The sequence below is a fragment of the Haliaeetus albicilla genome, chromosome 2 (genome assembly GCF_947461875.1).
Source record: "Haliaeetus albicilla chromosome 2, bHalAlb1.1, whole genome shotgun sequence".
Taxonomy (NCBI): domain Eukaryota; kingdom Metazoa; phylum Chordata; class Aves; order Accipitriformes; family Accipitridae; genus Haliaeetus; species Haliaeetus albicilla.
This window is the reverse complement of record NC_091484.1, coordinates 75,575,334-75,598,236: the sequence shown is the minus strand read 5'-3', so window position 1 is coordinate 75,598,236 and position 22,903 is coordinate 75,575,334. Positions and strand designations below refer to the sequence as shown.

The 22,903-nt window shown below is 38.7% G+C and overlaps 1 protein-coding gene across 5 annotated transcripts in view; it reads left to right on the top strand.

Annotated features, from left to right (window-relative positions):
- The window catches only part of CTDSPL (CTD small phosphatase like), an 83,840-nt gene that overhangs the window by 27,409 nt on the left and 33,528 nt on the right, over nucleotides 1-22,903 (top strand). For all 5 annotated transcript variants that reach the window (XM_009918436.2, XM_009918438.2, XM_009918437.2 and 2 more), the window contains exon 2: nucleotides 21,596-21,750. In XM_009918436.2, the coding sequence (XP_009916738.1) occupies nucleotides 21,596-21,750 (155 nt within the window). The remainder of the gene's footprint in view (nucleotides 1-21,595; nucleotides 21,751-22,903) is intronic.

Genomic DNA, 22,903 nt, shown 5'->3' with positions numbered 1-22,903 from the left:
GAATTCACCAATCTCTAGGCTGAAGAGCCACAGGTTTGTAAGAGGCTGTCTCTTGAACACTGCAAAACCAAGCGACTTGGGAGTGCTGATTCCAAAAGCTTGCTGAGACCTCGCTTCCCTTTGAAAGCTCAGTTAGAAATGTGTCTTTGACATGGTTTACAGCTCACTTCTACAATCTCTGATCTGGGAACTGATCATCAAACAATGTTTGCTAGCTATTTCTCTGCAAGCCAGGCACTAGAGAGTCTCCCACGTCTTGCACCTTAGAATTCGACTTGTAGGGAAAGTGAAGAGCCACCTGAAAATCCAACCCAGAGTGAAATCTTTGAATGCCAATAACTTAATGATAATTTTAAAAGGATTTGTAGTAAATTAGGTAAAGAATAAAACTTTGCGTTTCCTACTCTCTTGCTGTGATAATGAGCAGAGTATCCCAGCTTGTGTGGAATGCAGTACCTTAAAGAAGAGAAATCAAAAGCTGTCTTTAAAGGGTAATTGGGCTGACAATTGGCTTAAACCTGTAGTTGCAGCCTTACAGTAGAGTCCATAACATTTCTTCCAGTCACCTTAAAAAAAAAAAGTGACTCTTTTGCTCTTGTTATCCTCCCACATTCTACTCATCCTTCCAGCAGAGATAATGCATAGAAATGAAGACAAAGTTTGTGTTTGTTGTATTTGTCCTTCATTCTGCAGGTTGTAGTGCGTGTGCTCCTTTCTCAAAGGACACCTTGTCCAGTTCCTTCAGTGTCGTTAACTTGCTGGTGGCTTCCTGGAAAAGATACTTGAAGACTCCAGGGAATTGAGCTCGGCGATACTGCCTTCTAACGCAGTCTTGCCAGACGCAAATACTTAAAATACTTCTATGGTAGCAGTATAATTGGACTCTTGCTTTCTGATTTCTGAAACATCTGGGTTCATACTCCACAGGTTGTTTATTTTTATACAAGCCTAAGAAGGAATAAGAAGCCTGAGGCCATAGCAGAGCCATCAGCCTGCAGAGTCAAGGCTTAAACAAGTAGCATGAGATCGATGTGGCTGCCATTCTTAGAAGGACTCTTCTCTTCCTAGAAGTTCTCATCCCTTTAACAGGCAGTTATTTTGCTCCCTCTGCTCTCGTACATAATTTTTGCTGCTGTAAATGGTTTTGCTTGTGGGATTTGGTTTTATTTATATATACTATTAGTGATGTGGACTACAGATGCCTACTTGAAATCAGGATTCTCTTGTCTCCTTCATGTAAACAAATCAGTTTTCATGAATGGCTGAAAATCTGTTCCACTTCAGGTTATAACACTGAGTTATGGACGAAAATGTATTGTACTCCTTATTGTGGATATGGTAAGTGATTATCTTTTTTGATGGCAGTTGTAAAGCTGTACAGTATTGTTTTAGAATTGGTCTGATAAATGGTGAAATATTTTGTTACAGCTTAATTATGGAAAACAGGAGCTTATGGTTTACCCTTATTTAAATGTGACATGAATCTTTTCAGAGTAATAGGGCAAATGTACTACTGTTTCTGGAGGCTTAAAAAGAAGATTTGTTCTCTGATATTAAATTTTTAATGTATTATTCATGAGGAAAAGCAAAGCTGAAAGCTTTTTTTTCCTCCTCTCAGTGGAAATGAACTTGAAGAATACATTATCTGTATGGGGGGAAAAAAAAAATGTAAAGGACTCTAACTCTTGCTAATACTGGAGTTGTGCGTGCAAATACTATTGGAATTTCCTCAGGGAAAAGAAACCAGAATTTTGCTGAAAAAAAGCTGATAGGATCATTGAATAATTTGTACAATATTACTGGAACTCAACTCCTAAAAAATGTCTAGTTCGAATATGCTTTTTAGAATGACAGAGTGACTGTTTATTGAGGTTGCTTTAAACTCCATGTCTAAGAATTATTACCTCTCTGGTTTGGATACAGGGCTGGGCTACATATTTTTGTTGCTTGTACGACTTTCAAGCTAGCTTTTCCAGATGTGTGCATACGCATGCAATGTATTCATGCATATATGTATATACTGTTGGTTTATTAAGGCAGGCAAGATGTGTGTGAGCTTTTCTATCTATGGCATGTAAATGGAATTTGGAGGAACATTTAAAGCTATTTAGCATTATGTAATGCACTAAATTCTTTCAATATGGAATATTTTAAACCTGGTGCAAACTTATATTTGTAATTTTATTTTCTTCTGTATTATCACTATAAACAAGAAGTATAAGCCAAGTGACATCATTTTTAGTGATCTTTTTCATTTGTACTTTTCAGCGTACTTTCTCATTCCTAGATCATGCTTTGTTAAGTCGCCTGAAGTGACTCAAGGACAAAAAAAAAACCAACCAAGTTGCGTGTTTAGAAAAGAACTCTCAAGATACATTTTTCTATTGCCTTACTAGAATCTTGTGCAACAATTAGTTTATTAATAGGAAAAATATCTGTAATTAGTAATATCCAAACATCACAATTCTATTTTGTGGAAGGCATAATTTAAATTGTTACTTAAATGCGAAGTATTTCCTAGATACAGTTAAAGTCATTTCTAGATGTTGGATAAAACAGTGTGTGATAGCACTACAGGAATTTATGCTACCTGTGATAAGGGAATAAAGTCAGGATGTTACAAGCTAAGTATTCCTCTAGACCTTACTATTAAATTATATGAGCACCTCTCAATTTTTAATATATATTCAGCCCCAAGCTCCTAGTGAAAGGCTGTGTGTGTACCTTACCTAAGAATAAAAATAAAGCAGGAAATGTTTTGTAGGTGTTTTTTACTCTGGGTTTAAAAAGCTCTTCTATAGACAAGGAACTATGGCACGAAACGTATGAAGCCACTTATCAAAAAAAAAAAGGGAAATGCAGAGTAGAGCAGAAAAGTGAATCTAGTTCTCTATAGACTTTAACTGGTTGTCTTAACTGGTGGGGTTGACCTTTTTCTCTTTGCTTTTCAGTACATATATCCTATTAAGAAGTACGATACAGTATTGTCTTTTGTCACTTGATCCAAAGTTTTAAGGAAACCTCAACTCCGTGTCCCCAGTTGTCACTTGCAGCAGTTAGTACCTTCTGGTATCACTTGGATTTTTGTATTGTCTTTCCTTTTAATGGGAGTATCCAAAACTTGCAGTTGCAAGAGAAATTACATATTTCTAGCTCTTTTTTTTTTACACATTCACTTCCAGCCACATTCCTTAATGTTTGCTATGAAATTTCCAGAGATATAAAGCACAGGCTGATACAGATGTTTGTACCATAAGCAGAAGAGTAGGAGGAATGTCACAGATTTGTAGAACTTGCAATTTTTTAACATTATTCATGAAGATACACCTATCTTTGGGATTGAACAGAAGACTTAAGAAGGTAGTGGGAAACTTAAAACCTGTGGCCAGAAAGCAGGTACAAACATTACATGAGTGTTGTAATTACCTTGCATTGTTATCGGATGGTGGTGAAACATGTTTTAACGCGTGGCTTGTCGAAGAAGGTATTTGGAAATTGTGTTCATCCTTCATTAAAGGAAGGGATGAAACGGCCTCTTCAGCGCTTGGGCTCACCTATAAATGTGCACTAGCTGATTAGATAAGATCTTTGAAAAATTGAATTTTCTCAAAGGAGGAAAAAAAACCCAAACATGTTTTGTGGATAATGTGCTTGCTTAGGTACTGCGTAACTCAGTGTCCAAGGCATCCTCTGTATGAAAAAACTTTCCATTTTCACCTCTTGGCAAAAAGAGGGAGGAAGAGTGGAGAAAAAAAACTGCTGTGAAAGTCCATCCAGAAGCTTTGCCCTGTTTGTGTAAGCTCTTTCCCTTGCGAATTGTGTTGTGGTCTTCGAGCTGGTCCATGTAATATTTTGAGCAAATAATCTTCCATGAAATGTTGTGTCATCAGACTTTTCTGTACCATGGCATTTTTGTTGCAGCACATCACGGGAAACTTGGTGGAGTCCCCAGGAATCCTGAAAGCTGGGGTACATTCAGCAGCAAACTGTGGGGGCAGGAGGCTGAATTTGGTGTCCAGTGTTCCTGATTCAGCCTTGTTGAGAAACCTCATGTTAAGCCCTAGTCCTGTGTTTTGGTTTGGTTTTCATAAGAACAACATTTTCCATTTGTATTTTGGATATGCAGATTAATAGTTTGGGGTGATTAGGAAATAGTTGCAGTGATACGGGTAGAGGAGCAGAAGGATTAAATGAGGGAGCTGTTTTGCAGCATTTTTAGGATAAGCAAGCTTGATGGATTGTTTCTGGTCTTGGCCAACTCTTCTGACTTACAGGAAAGACTAAAGCAGTGATGTGAGTGAGGGATGGTGATCTTTCCCCTAACTGTAAATATTTGCAATATAAACAGCTGAGCTATTCATCAGCAACTCTCAGAGGAGGGAAGAAAAAAAATTGGCATTTTTAGGGTGGGTTCTAGTGTAGACAAATCAGATGAATTATGCCCTGCAAGTGCTTATCAGCTTGGCTATGTGAATACTGCCTGTGGTCAGCTGGGCTGATGACTGAGCTACCAGGAGATTAGGGAGAATATCCACAGAAATTACTTCAGAGCTATAATGATGTAATTAAAACAAACAAAAGAAGTAATAGTTCTGTTCTGTGTGGAGACCCATTACCACCCAGAAATTTCCCACTACCAGCTCTCTGTGTCTTGGCAGGAGTTTTTTGGCAGTGCGTGTCTTAAACACACCGGACCTTACTTTGTTTATTTTGTAGTGCTGGAGTTGCTTGCTTGTGTTGGGACTGTGGGAGGGGACTCGTGCCTTTGTCCTTGCACACATATTACTGGAGTAGAGTTCTTCAGCATAAAGGAGAAAGTCTGCGTAGTACTGGAAGAGTTAGCTCCAGATTTGTACTGTTGATCTTTGTTAAATTTTGGTCTGGGAAAATTGCGTTTGGTCACGCATTTCTCCTGTCATGTTTTCCTATGTCCCCAAGAAAAGTATGAGTCCATACATAAGAAAGGCAGTAATGAAGCCAATACGCAGCTATTTGTTCTCCTCCTTTTGGTTATGTAGGAGTGGGAGAGGTGCCAGATATTTATCTTGTTTTGCAGCAGGCATGCAATCGCATACAATGCTTTTCTGCTTTAGCTCTGTATAGCTTCGGGAGATTAATTCAAATGCAGAAGTCTGTTTGGATTTTAGTAATTCATTGAATATGCTGGGGCTGGGCAGAGGGAGCTAAACGGGCAGGGAGGAGCTCTGCCCAAACTGATAGCACTCATCCAGTGGCCAGAAGAAAGCTTTTAAAATTGCTTATGCTGTGTTACAGTACAGGACATAATAGTTATTATTCTGGCCAAAAGGGACTTTTAAAGCTATTAGGATAAACAGCTCACACAGCTGTGGCAGGTGTGACTGTCTTAGGCAACACTTTTCTCAATGCAAGTTTTGCTGCACGCAGCCGGGTATCCCGGAGGCACCCGTACAGTTTTCGGTTAGAAATTGTTGTTGCTGTCCCCTCTTCCGTCTCAGTTTGAGTTACAACCCACATAGAAGGGGGGTTTGTTGTGTGAACACCTGCTTGCAGAGCCAGTGCAGGCATCTCAACTGCAAACTGGCGAAGTCCGACTCAGAGCTGCGCAGAGAGCGTGGAAGTAACTGAAGAGGAGCGATGCTGAGTGTCGGTCCTGGCTGGGGCTCTGTAAGGTTAGAGCTTATTATTTTGGGGAGAAGAGAAGGGGCAAATCCTGAAGATGGCCTTCTAAGTGCTTGAGTAGATACGTAGACATAGACTTAATATGATTTAACATTTATGGGTCCATATGCCTGGGATTTTCCATCTAAGCTAAGTGCAGTAAATGTACTGGATTGGTCATCTGGTTTGGGCTCCTGCATGAGATCATCAGCTGCTTCTCTCCCCTGAGCCTATTTGGGACCTCTGCTATTAGAAGTGCTGGTAATTAGACGAGGATCCTACCTCCCTAAGAGATGAAGAGTAAGTGCTCTGCAAGACCTGGCTTTCTTTAGTGCCAAGAACAACATGACAGTAAGATCTGTTTAATGTAAATGGTAAAAGTCTGGCTCTTTTATCCGAAGAAAGAAAAGGATGCAAAGGAGTGGGGATAGTATTGTGTCATTATGTACTAAATAAACTGCTCGCCCTCGCCACTGCATCAGTGATGAGGGAAAACAGCTTTTTTTTGCCAGATTGGGCAGAGACCGGCTGATCTGGAAGTGTTCTGCATAAACAGCTTGGGCAAGAATGTAGGTGGAGAGAGGCTGGGACCTGGGTGAGCTGTAAAATTAGAGTAATTTCTGTTGCATCATGCCTTGGTTATCTCTTACAATTAGCACAAAGGCACATCCTGAAGAAGCAAGCTAGGAAAGAGTTTTAATTTTGTTAATGGATGCAGGTGCTATTTTTACCTTCTTTCATTCTACCTTTGATAAGACCAATATATGGCCTTTGTTTGGAGATAGAAGGAGTGGTTTTTGTAGAACTGTTGTGGTTTAATCCCAGCCAGCAACTAAGCACCATGCAGCCGCTCACTTACTTCACACCCCCCCCCCCCCCAATGGGATGGGGGAGAGAATTGAAAAAAAGGTAAAACTCGTGGGTTGAGATAAGAACAGTTTAATAGAACAGAAAGGAAGAAACTAATAATGGTAATAATAACAATAATAAAATGGCAATAATAATAATAAAAGAATTGGAATATACAAAACAAGTGATGCACAATGTAATTGCTCACCACTCGCTGACTGATGCCCAGTTAGCTCCCGAGCAGTGATCCGTGCCCTGCCCTGGCCAACTCCCCCCAGTTTATATACTGGCCATGACATCACATGGTCTGGAATACCCCTCTGGCCAGTTTGGGTCAGCTGTCCTGGCTGGGTCCCCTCCCAACTTCTTGTGCCCCTCCAGCCTTCTTGCTGGCTGGGCATCAGAAGCTGAACAATCCTTGACTTTAGAGTAAACACTACTTAGCAACAACTGAAAACATCAGTGTGTTATCAACATTCTTCTCATACTGAATCCAAAACACAATGCTGTACCAGCTACTAGGAGGAAAATTAACTCTATTCCAGCCAAAACCAGGACAAGAATGTATCCATGTAGTTACAAATGTCATCATTTTTGCTCCAGTAAAAAACAAAAAGTTACTATACTGTTTGTTTGTTTGTTTTTGGTTTGTTTGGGGTTTTTTTTCCTGGTAGAATTAAGGAAACAGTTTATTTTTAACTTCTCCAAACTTGCAGTCCTGAAGACACTGGTTATTTAACATCTTCAGTTATTACACAGTGGTCAGTTATTCATGCTTTCTCATGGCTTATATGTAAAATAGCAAGTGGGTAGCTTTCTGCTTTACAGGATTGTTAGAAGTTAAAGCATGGTTATTAAATTGTGTGCATTCCTTTTAGTACAAAGTTTAGGATATTTCAAATAGGTCAAAAGTACTTGATGTTCTGGGTGTTTGGAGAAGCAATTAAACATGTCTGCAGCTGTTCCAACCTGCAGCTGAACTGTCAGCTTGGTAGAGGCATCTAAGTACTTGTCTAAGGCCCTGAAATGCTTTTTAAAAATTCCCCTCCTGTTAAGCTTAATGGAATAAGAAAAATTAATTCATTTTCATTTTTTATCATCTGAATTTCTAAACAGGCAATAAACTGTGGTTTTGTTCTAGAAAGGAATTGCTGGAAGTTGAGCAAGTTTCGCTGCTTTTTTTGTCAAAACTGTAGTAACTTTATCATACAAAACTTGCAGTTTCCTGTATCTTTTGTTTCATTCTTAGTCTAGTTTTAGCTTTCTGAAAATCATATTTCCAGGTGGGAATGTGCTGCTTTTAATGGTCTGGGAATGCTGAATGTGTAAAATACTCTTGAGTCCAAAGTACAGAAGCAGCTAGGAATGAGTATTTTCATATTTATTTCTTGGGATCAGTTGAAAAGACACTTAATATCAAGCAGTACCTGCAGTCCATGCTGTTACACTCGTTGCTGATATTGGTTGAATTACCTTAAGGACTGTTGAGTTACCATTTCAGGCCTTTTAATACTTAATGTGAAATACTACTTTGTATTTAAATTATGGACTTGCTGAATGAGGGAAGCTGAACATTTTCTTAAAGGTGGTTTTGTTATTTAGTTCAGCTTTGTGTTTAGGTACAACACGCATACCCAGCCACTGGGGCAATAAAAATCTTTGTATCAGACTACTAAACATTTTAAAATAATGTCAGATGTATATTGCTTTTGGCTGTTCCTTCCTCTGTAGTCAGGGGTTTTTTTGTAGTTGATCAGGATTCGGATAGACATTTAGATGTTTTAAACTTAATATGAGTACATTACATTTGTCTTTCAAAAATGACAACTTGTATCCTACTGGCCTTTTTAAATACACCCCAGGGAAGAGGAGTTTAAAAGCCAAGGAGAGAGGGCTCATACTTCACCAGAGCAATGCTAGGTATTTTAGCAAATTATTAATGAGAATTTGCAATATGCTTTTATGTTGTTTTTTTAATTGCCTCTTAGGAGCGTAACAATAGATTCTCTGTTACAGAAAGATGAACTATAGCTTAAAATTTTTGTCAAGAGATACGTAGCAGTGCTGCTGTTCTGCAGGTGACACTTCCATTAATTGGAAACCTGCAGTGCTTGATGTTGTAATTACTTTAGATTTAATATAGTTACTGAGTATGTGTAGATCTTACTGAAAACTTAAATTCATCAAAATTCTTTCTGGCTTAACTGGTGAGGGTACGTGCAACAGCTTGAAGAAAAAAAGCAGCAAATAAAATTGTAAACATTTTTCTCTGTGTAAGACGGATTTGTATCACATGTCCATAAATATTGCAAGTATTTTAAAAAAAATGAATTTATGAAGGGTAATCTAAGGTTGGGTAAAATCTACTCCATGGAAGCTAAAGCTGGAAGAGAAATTACTTTGGCAACAATTCCTCTAAGTCAGATTCTGTCCCAGCAGATACACTCAAGTATCTTCTGGACTACTCCTTGAGAAATCCCTGCAACTAAAGATGCAACAATTAAATTTATAATCAAAATCTGATGTTTTAATTTTGCTCCCAGAACCACTGGATTCAAATAACCTGCTAAAGTGAGATTAGCGGTATGCTGGCTGTAAATTGATTTCAAGAGCAATTTTAGTTGTTAGAAACAGCTATTAGTTTTAGATTATGTTAGTGACCGAAGCACAGATGATACAGTGATTTAGAGAAAGCTTTCTCTTCCAAACGAGTGGGGTTCCTCTTTCTTCTCTTGTATCTGGGTTTCATAATACAGAGAAATTTGGGGAGGGGTAGGGAGGACTGAGGAAAAACAGTAATTGGTCCAAATAACTATATCTCTTATTAAAGTCAATGTCTTTTTGAAGTTATGCAGCTTCTATTTTTCTTCCAAAGAAAGAAGGTAAATATTTCATAAGTAGCCATGCATGTTCCTTACTCCATTAAGACAGAGTTTTTTCCAGAAATTACATGATTTAATTGGCTTTGGTTCTATAAAACATGTTACCAGAAACACCATTGTTTTAAATGTGTACTTTCTCACAGAGTGGATGTTTTATGAGAACTGCACTCGATATCCACGAAATAGCAATGGGTTTGGAGAAATAAGTGGTAATTGGAAATAGGCATCAAAGGAGCTACAAAAAAAAGGTGTCCTAGCTTGATTTTTACTATTAGGGATGTACCTTTTGGGGAGCAAACTTTGGATGAGCAATTTCCCTGGCAGGAATGAGAATTGTAGCCTGTCCCAAAATATCCCTAGGGAGTGAATGAAAAATTCATAAGGCAAAATGGAGAAACAAAACTTTTCCTTGCAAGGGAGCACCCCTTAACAGTATTTTTGTGAGATGAGTCTGTTAGAGAAGAGCTGTACCTAGGAAAGAGATGAGAAAGCCTGCAAAAATAGACTAATACTTTAGACTTGATGTCTTACTGAAGTATTTGCTGAAAAAAGTACAGTTGGGAATTTTGCTGTCTCTATGGGAATGTCTTACAGCTATATTTAGGAAAAGTAAATTAAGCTTACTCTCAGATGAGCAAGGTTTTGGTAAGGCTTTGGTTTGGAGGTATGGTAGTATTTTTGAGAGGAAAGAGAGCAGAATTTCTTCTACATTTGGGGTTGATGAACCACTTGTCTCATACTTTTTACAAGTCAAAAAAAGAGTACCAAAACTGTCACCTATGTTTGAGTTAACCTGTTTGCAGCAGGAGGCAGAAAGAAACTCAGATTAATTTCACAACCTCAGGTTGTGAATTTGGTCATTGGGGGAAAAATCCCAAACATCTATTTATTAAACAGAACAAACTTGAAAAGGAAATGAGCCGATCGTAGATAAGGTGCTCGACAATATTTTTTCAGTTTGAATCACGCTTTGACTTGAAAAATTAATGGACTGGAGAAAATATGTGTGGCAGACGGGTGGCTTGGTGTTTTATACGCTGCACGGTGCCTGTAGAGCACAGAAGAAGGGGCTTTTACAGCTCTTCAGTAACTTCATACTGATTTCGTGGTATAACTAACTCCTTAAGGAAGCTGCGGGCAGGGGTTGCAGAGACCGTGTGTGTGTATGTGTCTGTGCCATGTGTGAGTGTCTGTCTGTCTGTACATTTATGCCATGCATAATAAGAAAACACGCTCTGCAAAAGTGCTTTTCTTTAGTTTGTTTTTCAGTCTTTTTTTGTGTAATCAGCATTGGTTCAAAGACTGTTTTTTTTATTATACCAGCTTTTAATTAAATTAACGTTTGGGGAAAACTGTTAACTGCTTTGGTTGTGTGATGGCTTCAGATGCCCGTGCATTGCTTGCTTGTATCTGCTTTTCCTGTATTTTAGCTACTTGGCATTTGGTGAGTTGTTCTTTTCTGCCTTTCCCACCATGTTACATGTAAGCACAATCCAAGGCAGAGCAGATCGGATACTGTACATATTTTTGCTCTATAAACACATGCTTGTTTACATTTGCTTCATTGCCGTTTTGACTCTAATCCTCTTCCAATGCCAGAGGGTATCAGCCATGACTAACAAACTCTGAGATCCTGCCATTTTGACCCCATGTGCTGCTCATGTTTCCATTTGTTTGTTTCTCCTTTGCCTTCCCTCCCAAGTATTTAACAAATTATTATTAAATGTCTTCCAGGATTTAAGAGGCCAACCTGGGAGCAATTCAAAAGAGTCAAGATACACGAACATATGTTCTGGTTATTAATTCTGTTTGTTACTTCAGGGTTGAAGACAAACTTAAGTGCTGAGTCCTTGTTCATTACTGCTGCACATAAAATGAAATAAGGCAATGCCCCTTTTTGTGAATAGGTCTTTTTGCTGTACCAAATTCAGTTCTGATTGACTGTTGCAGCTTGATTGTAAGCTGCTACTAATATTTGGCAAAACCTTCTTAAAATAAACCTTCTGACATATGTGCAATTACTGCTCACTTACAGCACCCTGCAGCAGCTCAGCATTGCAGATTTTGCATCTTTTAAACTTCCAGGTCTTTGCTGATGCAGCTTCAAAAACCCGTGACGTTACACCAACATTGCAAATGCATTGAATTCTTTTTATCAGCAGAAAAGGCCAGTTTGGATTCATAGGTCACATCTGCTAGTGAACTTTGTGCAGTCTGCCTTTTTTTTCCTCTCTCTTTTTTTCTTTTTTTTTTTCGTTCCCCCCCCCCTTTTACTAGAAGAAAGGTTTGTTTGTTGGCCGCCCGCTCGGGGTGGGACAGGAATGTAATGCATGCACAGACTGCGCAGTATTTCCTGTTCAACTGCCGCTCCAAACCTCGGCGCTGGGAAAATCTCCAGATCGAGCAGCTCAGTCCTTGCTCAAACAATGAAGAAATGCTGCAGCTTCTGAAATGCTTTGATTTTTTTTTTTATTTTTTTTTTTTTTTACAGAAAATGTATTTTTTAAAGTGAATCTTCATGGCGCGCTACTGCTTTAAATATATCAGATTCTATGGATATTGCTTCTACACTATTTATAGATTACTGTGGCTGGGACTAAACATTAAACTTGCTGAAGCACTATAGGTGTGGAGAGATGGCTCCACAATGTCACTGCAAATAGTTACGTTTATTTTGTAGCATAATATATCTCCATAATGTTGCCTGCGGGGTTCAGTTAGCTTCGTTTTCCATCCAGTTAAAAACGGTAGTAATCTTTTGGTACTGGAGGTACTTTTGTGTTATTTGCTGTATCTTATTTTGCCCTTAAGCTGTTTTGAAGCCTCGCTTTTGCATTGCATGAGTTTTACTTCAGAAGTGAAATACTTTGTTTTAGCAAAAGGAAAAAAACTTTGATCACTTCTGCCAACGAACGCTAAACTCCAGTGCCGCAACCTTGCCTTGTGTGAGGTGTGGAAGTGAGATGAGGGGGTTTATTTCTTTTAATTTTCTTATCTTTTTTTTTCAAGTGGTTCTGGTCCTTTGTACGCAGGGCAGCTCTGTTACCATTTCAGACCACCAGCTGATGGAAGAGTGGCTGTGGGGTGTGGCTAGTTATTTATTTTATTTACTGATTTTAGTTATTTTTTTAAGCAGATGTATGTTTTGAGATTTTATATCCATAGGCACCTCTGGAACATATGAAGTGCTGTGGCTCTTCTCAAAAAAAGCCAATACTAGGAAAAGGTCCAACTGTGAACTGCGTGCGTATGCATATACATGTGCATATACACATTAAAAAAAAAGTCATTTATCCTTGTAGCACCTTTTTTAGTGTGTTCAGCAGCTAGTTAGTCCTATGTGAAAAGGAAGCGAGCGTGCACAGGTCAGCCTTGAAGACCAGGGCACCCCGTTACGGGCCTTTGGTCCTTGATGCTCCCTCCCACGATGCCACGTGCTGACCAGGTGGATGGATGCCAGCGCAGGACAGGTACTGAGCACAGCTCGGGCTCTCCTCTGGCTCAGAGGAGAACTCAGGTAAGGCTGGATGGGCACATTTCGCCTCCTGTTTTAATGATGTCCAGCTCTTTACATAGCAGGCAAAGGTACAGCAGCTCCTTGGCTCGTTTTGCTGGAGGAGTTACTGGAGTGCCGCTGGAGGTGGACATCTCTTAACTTCTCCTTTGTATTCTCATCCATCTTCTGTCCCTGGCTGTTCCAGTGGCAAGCGATACAGGCACGAAAATGAAAGTGCTAAGTGTTAATTAGTTCCTTCCTGGATCACAAGGAGACCTACTTTTCAGTCCTTTGGAGATACAGATCTACATGTGCTGCTTTTCGAAATTGGAAGTGGTCTCAGTGTAGCCCTGTTAGCTTGTCAAGCACTGGAGCAGGAAAGGAGATGGCTAAAATCTGAGCTGTTTAATTTGAACTTGAAGGTATTTCACTCAGAACGTAGTTCAGTAGGTTAATTAGGTTGTTAAAACAGTTTTTAACTTTTCAGCTTCATTAGGAAATGTGGATGCCCCTGAAGCAGTGGATCTGCCTTCAGTCTTTGAGCTGAATAAATGCGAGGAGTTGGGCTCTGACAGATGCATTTCTTTTAATGTAGTATTTCCTAGTAACAACCCTCCTAGCTTTTTGAATACTGCAACACTGCAAGACAGCACAGATGTTTAAGTCATGGCTTATGAGAGAAGCTGACACATATGAAGGTATAACCTCCATTTATATGTATGTCCAACCAAACCTCAGTGTGCAGACTGAAGTGTACCAACTGCTTTATGGTTTTGGAATTTGCCTTGCGATCCATCGGGTTTTTGTGCTGTTTTGAGCTTTTTCATGGTTTCTTATCCCTGCTTGTCAGTTAAGAGGCTTCTGTGTACACTTGCTGTTTTTAACATTTACTAGCTGTATCTCATGATGCATCACAGCCTTGTACAGAGAGCAGTGCTGAGTTCTCAGTCGTGTATTAAAAAAGTGACTTCAGAATTTCACTACTTTTGATCCTTAGAAAATGAGCATCCAGTAACCAACAGCAGGTATTTTATCCACCCAGATTTGAGGACTGTAATAAATAATTTATGTAGGGCAAAAGAAGTTTTTAGCTTTAAGCTGCTGCAACAAAAACGTTTCCAAAGCTTTGTTTGTTTAGGTAGAGGTCTGTTTTTCCTTTGTACAGCTTTAGCTGTCTTGAATTAACATTCATCCCGATGATTTTTCTCCTTTTGTCCTAGGTACTACATGAAAGTATATTTTTATAGGACTTTCACAGGTATGGAAAGCAAACTGTAGTGTTCTGATATCCACTAGATAACTTCTCTTTGAATGAGACAAGCTGTTCTTGTGTAACCATTTGATGTTAGCGTACAGGTGCAACCTCTGAGCTTGTTTTCCAAAACATCATGGAATGGGTTAATAAGAGTAATGTTCAATTTTTCCTAAAATTCCTAAAAGTTCATAAATCATATTGACATTTTTTCAGATCCAAGTGCAGTGACCTACTATAAATAGATTAAAGTGAAATAAAGAAGATATTATCTCAAAAGCAAAAATAAGTTACTTGGTTATTTTTCCTCCATGTCCGCACCTGTGTTACGTATTTAAGCTTTTATTTCTTGGCCCCTAGCCATGCAATGAGCTCCATTCAGAGCAGACTACTAATGCAGTGCATGGGAAAGGGTTTTGTGGGGAGGGGGAGTTAAATGTTTTGGAAATATTTTTCTTTCACTAAACTAGTCTGGGATCCCTCCCTTCAAAGAAATAATGCAGTGGAAAAAGCAAAACCTTAAGTTTATTTAATTATGTTTTTGGGGGGAGAGAAGTTGCCAGCTTCAGTTGAAATGAAGGTAATCTGGGGTATGTCATGCTGAATATAAACAGAACAATTTGCTTGGGTTGTACGTGTTTGAAGCTTAGACCAGTTGTGGGCGGTTGTTTCAGGTATGTGACAGTGCTGTTATTCCTATCTTTTCTGCAAAGTGTATGTGGAAGGTTAAACCTTTTGATGATAAACTGCAAATGGCATTTAAAACCGAAGTTATATGGGCATCACGTGCAGATTTGGCACCAAGTATTGTAAAATAATTTCTATCCTGGTCAATGAATCACAAAAATAGGAGCTGTATAAGTAAAGTTATAAACCGTTTCTAGCTTGAGTCGTGTAGGATATAAAATTTTATTTTTCTGATAACATCAGATACAGCCTCTTAAGAAGATTGAGAAATTGTGTATCTCTAATCATGTATAAATTTCAAAACTGCTTCCTTTTAAGGAAAGGCTTTGTTTAATACTGCTTTATTCTGATTTGCGTCTTTCCATTTTGTATTATAAACAAACTTGTTAGCAGAGAGCTCACAATACACAGATGTTCATTTTATTGCATTTAGCAAATTCATCTGTAAGCGCACAGAAAGTCTCTTCATTACCCAGTTTATGTTATTTGGGAGAACTGGCTATTGCATTCATTTAATTAGGAAAAAAATCAGCGGTAATTAGCTCGCTCATGCGCTGCAGAGGGATGGGCTGGATTAGGAGCCCTCCAGTTGTCCCACAGTGGCTTCCTGCAGCAGCAAGGGGTTTATTGTACAAAGGCTGCACAACAATCTGGTTTTGTAATTTCACACAACTACAGCAAAATTTGATGAGAGGAGCCCTGAACTAAACTTTTTTTAGAATACAGGGCATGAGGGAAAAGCTTTTTATTTACTACGTGACTTGTGCTCCTGTTGAAACTGTCCTGGTGGGAGAACAGCAGCGCAACCCTTCTGCCTCCAAAGGATGGTTTGAGTGAAAGGTTTGAAAAGATGCTGTAGATTACTTCTATTAGCATGCTCTTGTATAAATTTCTATTATAACATTTGTCTGTAATATTTGGGGTTTGTTGTTTGGGTTTTTTTTCCTTCCTGTTGCATTCATATAACCACCCAGTATGGTTGCGTATCTTCCATTTAAGCTTATGTGATTGCAGTAATTTATTTTAAAACTTGCCGTTATATTTAACTGTGCCCCCCTCCTGTCATCCCCCCCCCCGCCCCCAGCTTAGTAATGCTGTGGGTTCATTAGGACTTACCAGAAGAGCTCAGTAAGCACAGTGCTGTGGACCATCGTTGGATTCTGGAAACTTGCAGGCAATTCAAGAATTAACTTACCAGCAGGTAGCGCACAGGTTACGAGCAATGAGGCTTGTCATTAGAAATAGCATCTGGAAATTATAGGTGAGACTCTGTGTTTTCAAATTGGGGGAAATCTGCACCAAAGGGACTTCCCTCCTAGGTGGGAAGAGCTGTGCTCCCATTTCTGACCCCGTCTGCAGATAATCTTTTACAAATTCGGATAATTTGACAAACTGCTTTGCTGAAGGCTCTTGCAGACCTCCACGAGATCCCTGGGGAAGAAGTTACATGGGGATCTGTGCAGTCTGCTCTTCAGTGTAGCATTAAACCATATGGAAACGGGAATAAGGAAATCAGGTGACAAAATTTGTAAGGGAAAGGAGTGTGTATTTGTGCATGTATATGAATTTGTGTGCATATATGTGCACCTGTATATAGATTTAAAACTTAACTGTGAAGAGTTGTAGGAAGGCAACATGATTTTGAATGACTGGCCTCTAAAATAGCAGATGAAATTAAGTGTAGATAGGTGTGAAGTGTGCTTCATGGGAAGAGATAAGAATTCTTGGCTTATATTTGCTGTGATGCCTGAAATACTTACTAATGAAGAGATCTTGGTGTTATTGATAAGATCTTCTGAAAAATTACATTAGCCCAATGTTCAGTTCTTGTAAAACTCAAATAAGATATTAGGAATTATTAGAAAAGTAAGAGAACAAAGCATTACGTGGATGTATAAATTCATGGTGCTCTTCTTTCATACTGGGTATTGTGTGTGGTTCTAGTCTCTCTCCTGCTCAAAATGTGAATTAGAGATGGTACAAAGATAAGACACAAGGAGGGTCAGAGTTATGAAAACAGCTAAACTGTTGACCGAGCTGTGGACCTTCTTGCCACAGGATACTTTTGCCACTAAAAGTTGGCGTAGGTGCAAAATGGGATGGGACAAAGGCATGAAAGAGGAATTTGTTGCAGACTGCTAGATACGCAGTTGATGCCTTCAGGTAAGGAGGTCCCTGAAGTGCAGTTAGAGTGTACCTGGGGTGGTGGTGTAAGGTAAAGCATCGCTCCAGTCTTGTGTGGTTCCTTTCTTCAACTCTTCTGCAGATACCTGCTGGTTACAGTCTTCTCTGCTTTCATGGATAACATGCTTTTGTACTGTGAAGTTGTTTTGCCTGGGCTTTTTTGGTACGCAGTGTTTATATGTTTGGTAGGCAGTGTTCAAGATGTAAAAGGTCACTTGAAGTTGTCTTTGGCATTCAGTGGTGATAGGGGTAATGAGTATAGTACTTCTGTGGATGTCATAGGAAATCAAGGTTGTAACTCCCAAAAGATGGAGGGGGGAAAAAAAACCAAAAAGTCCTCTCAATTCCTTATGCTGGATGCTGCCCAGACTTGGAGTTTAGATAATTCAGCTTACCATTCCAGTTTCATTACCGCCTGGGCTTACCTATAGGCTTTTAAGGAGTGCCAAGTTTTGTCCTCTGCAGTTTTTTTTTTTCTCTTTAAAATTTGCTGGCATCCAGAATACCCAAATTTATAGTAGTGATTCAGTATTAATGCTTCTTTACACCTTTAGAGTTACAGTTGTTACATTTGTACTGTCACTGCTTCAAGAAAAGCAAATCTAGCAAACAGCAGATGTATTGCATGTGGTCCTGTGTCACTAAGGAAGGAGAAACTATTTTCTGTGATGCACAACACTGTCATAGTTGCTAAAAATCAGATATGGTGCATATCTTTTCTATGTATGCAATACCTGTGTGTGTTAAAACAGCATGGCACATGAAGCCACTTGAGAACTTCTGTTCCTTACTGCATCCTAAATTATAATTTATTGAGTCACAGTAAAGCCTCTATAATATATCATTAAAAAAAATGGATCTCTTTTGAAATAACATCTAAATTAGTGGAAAGACCTATTTGAAACACCACTGCATTATGAATGGCAAAATTGCCAAGATGAAAAACAACATAAAGGATTGTTTTTCCTAGAACAGATATTTCACAAAGTGGAAGTGAGTGGACAGATTTCAAATGTAGAGTTTTATCAAGCAAAACAAGTATTCTTAAAAGATTTGAACAAATCAGTAGCTTTTATCTGAGATTTTTGAATGTTTATTTAGACTACTTACTCTGTTTACTGCCTCTTTCTATCCTCTAGGTAGAAAAGATACAAATGTTAGTTCTTAAATGGTTGTGTTGTTCCTGCTGATCTGCTGTGTAGCTGAGGCTGTAAGTTATGAATTTAAAAACACTGCTGTAATTCACACCTGATGGAAAGGCTTGCTCAGAGCAGCAAGATGCGAACAGATTTGAGGAATCACTAGAGATGAGGAGTTCAAGCATCTCTTGGCCACATGCATCTTTATAAAGCCATAGCCATCGGAGCCCATGCAGCATCCCTGCTTTCACTCCTCTCCATTAAATGCTGTAGTTGTTGCTGGGAAGAATTTCTCTTGAAAATTTGGGACTTTATCCTGTAATCTGTTAATATGGCTCTTTGCGAGTCCAGACCATCCATTGTCTGATCTTCAGCGTTACGAGGTTTGGGGACAAACATGATGTGGTTTAGGTAAATTTTTGCTTTGCATGCTGTTTGTATTCATTAACCTCCCCAAGACTAAGCTCAGAAGTACTGTGCAACATGTCTTCTGCAAACATTTGGTAATTAGTTTTTCTTGCTTAACGCGAACTTTTTATTAACTTTATAGAAATGGATTCAGTGTTGAAGACCTACCTCAGACCCAGCCTAGAATATAAACTGGACTTTATTATAAATTGTAGTCTTGGCTTTGGGAGGACTATTTTATGCATAAAAATTGTTTGCAGAATGAAGTTTAATGTTACATTCTTGTACCTTACGAAGTACAGGAAAACAAAAGCTTATGATAAATGCTGTGTAAGAGCATTTCTATTTTAAGCATTCAAATGTGATTATTTGCTGTCATATTCTTAAGTAGAGGCTGAAAACAAAATACAGATTCTTAGGAAGGTTTTGGTGGCACTAGCTGTAGGGAACAGGGCACACAGCATTGTGCTTCCCGTTCTAATTTCATCATATTTCAGTGTTTAAGGTCAGAAAGGAGTTCTCCTTGCCTGGATGATATTGCAACAAACTTGTTTGTGCTTGCTTTCTTGAGTGCTGTTTTGAAAAAGTCCTTCATAGCTGCACAAGTATCCTTTGGGGATTTCTAAGGCATGTTTCTTCAAATTTGTTGCAAACAGAATGTGCCATTTTGAGAATGAGTCTTTTACTGTAACTTACACCACCAAAGGCCAGAGTTTTGCATATGTTTTCTGTTTAACTGGAGTATTGAAAAGCAGTGTTTAGATTGGTTTCAGTCCTTAAAGTAATGAAACACTTCCTTAAACACACAGACGTGCACAAAACTGTGCACAATTCTGACTTTATTCTGTTATCTGAGCACTTTGTAAATGGTGAACGTTTATAAAACCCATTTAGTTTTTGATACGGGTATACTTTCCTCTTCGTAGCAACTAATAACTGAACCTGAGCATTGCTTACTCCCTTAAGGTGGAAAAATATTTTGGTAAATGTGGAATTACATATGATATGGAGAACGGAAAATTACTGTTGGACACTTTGCAAGTGCTTTGAGAGGAGAAAGTATTGATGTCTAGCTTATGCTGACTCTACAGAATTGGAGGATTTTGTTTGCATTTTCAGAGAGTGGTTGAAAGTTCACTCAAAATCTGCACCATGAGGCTTTCTTGTCAAAGCACATGCGTGTACCTGCACACCCTCTGACTTCAGAGCGTGATGGTATCCATTAAGTCTTCCAGGAGAGATGTGTTCCATTTCATACACAACGCTTCTTTCACTGAAATTTTCTTTATATATTAATAATTGTATTATTTGTATTTCTGTTGCCAATTGCCTTGATGCACTTGATGTATTTGTAATATCAGGAGGAAGGTAGATGTATGTGGCAGTTCCCTAATAATCTGAGAGAGGAGGAAAGATGGGGAGTTACATATTGATGTTTGCAGTGGGACTTAGGAAGTTTTCACTTACCCTCTAACTTTGGGATGGCAGGAGTGTTTTGTTCCTTCTAATGCAGAATGTAAATAAAATATGTAGTGTGTGGATAGCTATTAATCTGCTTGGTGCTACAACTTTCATAGCATCCTTTTTTCTCAGTGTAATCCAACTTTTAAAGTTTGCTGCCTTAATATGCGCTGCTGCATAGCTGTGAAAAAAGAATAAAAAATAACTTGTTCGGGCTTGTTTGCATGTATTTTAAATTGCATCATTTGTTGACTCTGAAAAGGAAGCCGTTAATCTCTGTAGTCTAAGATACTCCTCTGCTTAATGGAGAGGATAAGTTGGTCCTGGCTAAGGTAAGGCAATACAGCAGAGGGGAGTGCCTGTCTCTGGCAGGGGGTGTGTGGTGGTTGGTTTCTTGCAGTATTCACGATAATAGTTGTGGTAAAGCAGTTATTTACAAGATGCAGATGACACGGTTCTCTCTCATTGTGTTGCCGTGTGATGTTAACAAGTCGAGTATCAATAGCATTCAGTACCGTATGTTGCAGTGGGATAGATAAACATCAAAGAAAAAGGGCTGCGCGAAAGGCCCAAGATGAAAAGGGGTGCACCTGTCTGTCCCTGCCCTGGAAGAGGGCTAAATCTGTCAGGTATTGCACTCCGATGTAGGAAACAAACACTGCTAGCTAACAACAGAACATTAAAATATTTGGTGATCAAATCGAGGGTTACTTAAAATATTCTAAACTTTTTCCAACTTTTTTTTTTATGTCTGTGTTCAAGATCTAATTTTCAGGAGTTTGAATCTTAGGGAAATGACTAGATGTCTTATGTGCATTTCTATTCTCCAAACTGTTGCTTTTATCTACAGTTTTTAGTCTTTAAAAATGCTACACTTGTTTTCATTGAGCTGTATGTAACTTTTTGCCAGTTTGTTGGTTGGGTTTTTTTCATCCTGGTAGACAAACAAGTTGAAAAGAAAGGCCAGGACTCCTGTTTTATTTAGTAACACCCTCTCCAGACTTGTTCCTGCATTCAGTGTTGCAGCTCACTGTGCTGCCTCTGTGTGGTGTCTTTTGTCCTCCAGCAACGCTGTCAAGCAGTAACAGAGGAAACTCAGAAACATCTCAGATCTTTCTCTGACCCTTGCAGCAGTTTAAATGTTCCACATATGGTTGTGTATTTGGCTAGAAAATATGCGTGGGCATCAGTAGGCATTTACTGCGTCTCTTCTGTTTTAGATCAGTCCTGTTTGCTTCCTCCATCCAGAGACATATTTTAGCAGCAAGGTATTTCATGTCATCTACAGTAACTACTTTGGATATTTCTAGGAAAACTCTGTGTAGTGTCTTAGTATGGCAAGACCTTTGATTGTGCGGAGATCTAGGTTGGTTAGTAATAGGCTAACGTCACCGTGTGAGTTTGACAAGGAAAAAAATGTGTTGAAATGGAAGGAAGCGTGTCTCAATATGATGGAAAATTTCTGTGAGGTTATCTTAAGACTTGAAAAGGACTTCGGAGGTAATAACCATGCATCTTAAATTCAGTCATTGTAGTCTGGAAAACTAGGACTGTGCTACATGAATTTATTTTTCTGCTGGTTTGTTTTTTTTCCTAGTGTCCCAATGTAATATCAGCTTGAAGAAGCAGAGGAGTCGAAGTATCTTTAGCACCTTATTCTGCTGCTTTCGTGACTACAATGTCGAACCACCATCTACCAATAGCACCAGTGCTCTTCCTCCTTTGGTGGAGGAGAATGGAGGACTTCAGAAGGTCAGGCTTTTATCTTATTTTGCTCTCATATGGATCTTTTGTAACTAAGGTTTAACTCTCTGCTTCTGAAGGTTTGTCTTAATAGGTTTCCCACATGGGGAACACATTGAGTTACAGAAGAAATTAATGTTTTGATGGTTAATTGCTAATACTATCTATTCAGATGCAATTTAAAACTAACCTTTCCATGAAGGGTATTGGCGCTATACATTTTGTAAGCAAATAACATTTAAAACCTGAGTAAGACACCAAAAAAATGTGGACTTCTCATAAAACTTCAGATGCTGAGTTGTCTCTAGCATCTGGTTCTCTTTCCCAGCTGCAGGAAGATTAAAATCTGTCCACTGGAGCATAGTGGAACCTCTTTGAATGTCAGTTGAAAGGGTTTTCAGTGACATAAAAACAGTTCAAAGAGGGGGAGAACTGTAATTCTTTGGACCTTTTTTCTAACCCGTTCACCTATATTTGATGCACACTGAGTCCAGAGGTATCAGCTTTTGGCCATTTTTCCAGGTTATTAAGTTTTGTTTACTTAAGTCAAATTAATTGATACAAACTTTCAGCACTTCAAAGCATTGTATGTAAGAGCAGCATGTTACTTGCATTGAGTTCTAGTAATTATATTGCTTTGCCATATTCATAAAATCACAACACAAATGATTTTATATGTTCTTTTTAAATCTGATAACACTTGAGAGCATTTGCATTACGAACTGAAGAATTTCAGTTCAATATAGCAAACACAAGAATACCATCTTTTCCATACCATGTTGTTTTTCAGCACTCTCAAAACTCCACTAGTGCTAGTGCTATACTCTTAATTGAAACACCATTCCCCTTGCACTTTTCCAGGATGTTAAGAGATCACAAACATAGGTATATCCATGATGAGGAATAATAGCAGAAATGGAAATGTCTCTATCTTTTCACCCTTTTGCACTTCACACTAATTTTTCATATTTGATGCAGCTGATTTCTTACCTACCTTGTCCAGTCCATTTTATTTTGTTTTGAATTTTGCTGGTTATGTTTGAATTCTGAAAAGCTCAGGAGAAAGATTAGAAGAGCTGTTTGGTGGGAGAGAGGAAAGGAAAGCAAATTAAAGTGAATGGAGACTTAAGAATACATGTGGAGGTAAAGTCTGAACTGCAGC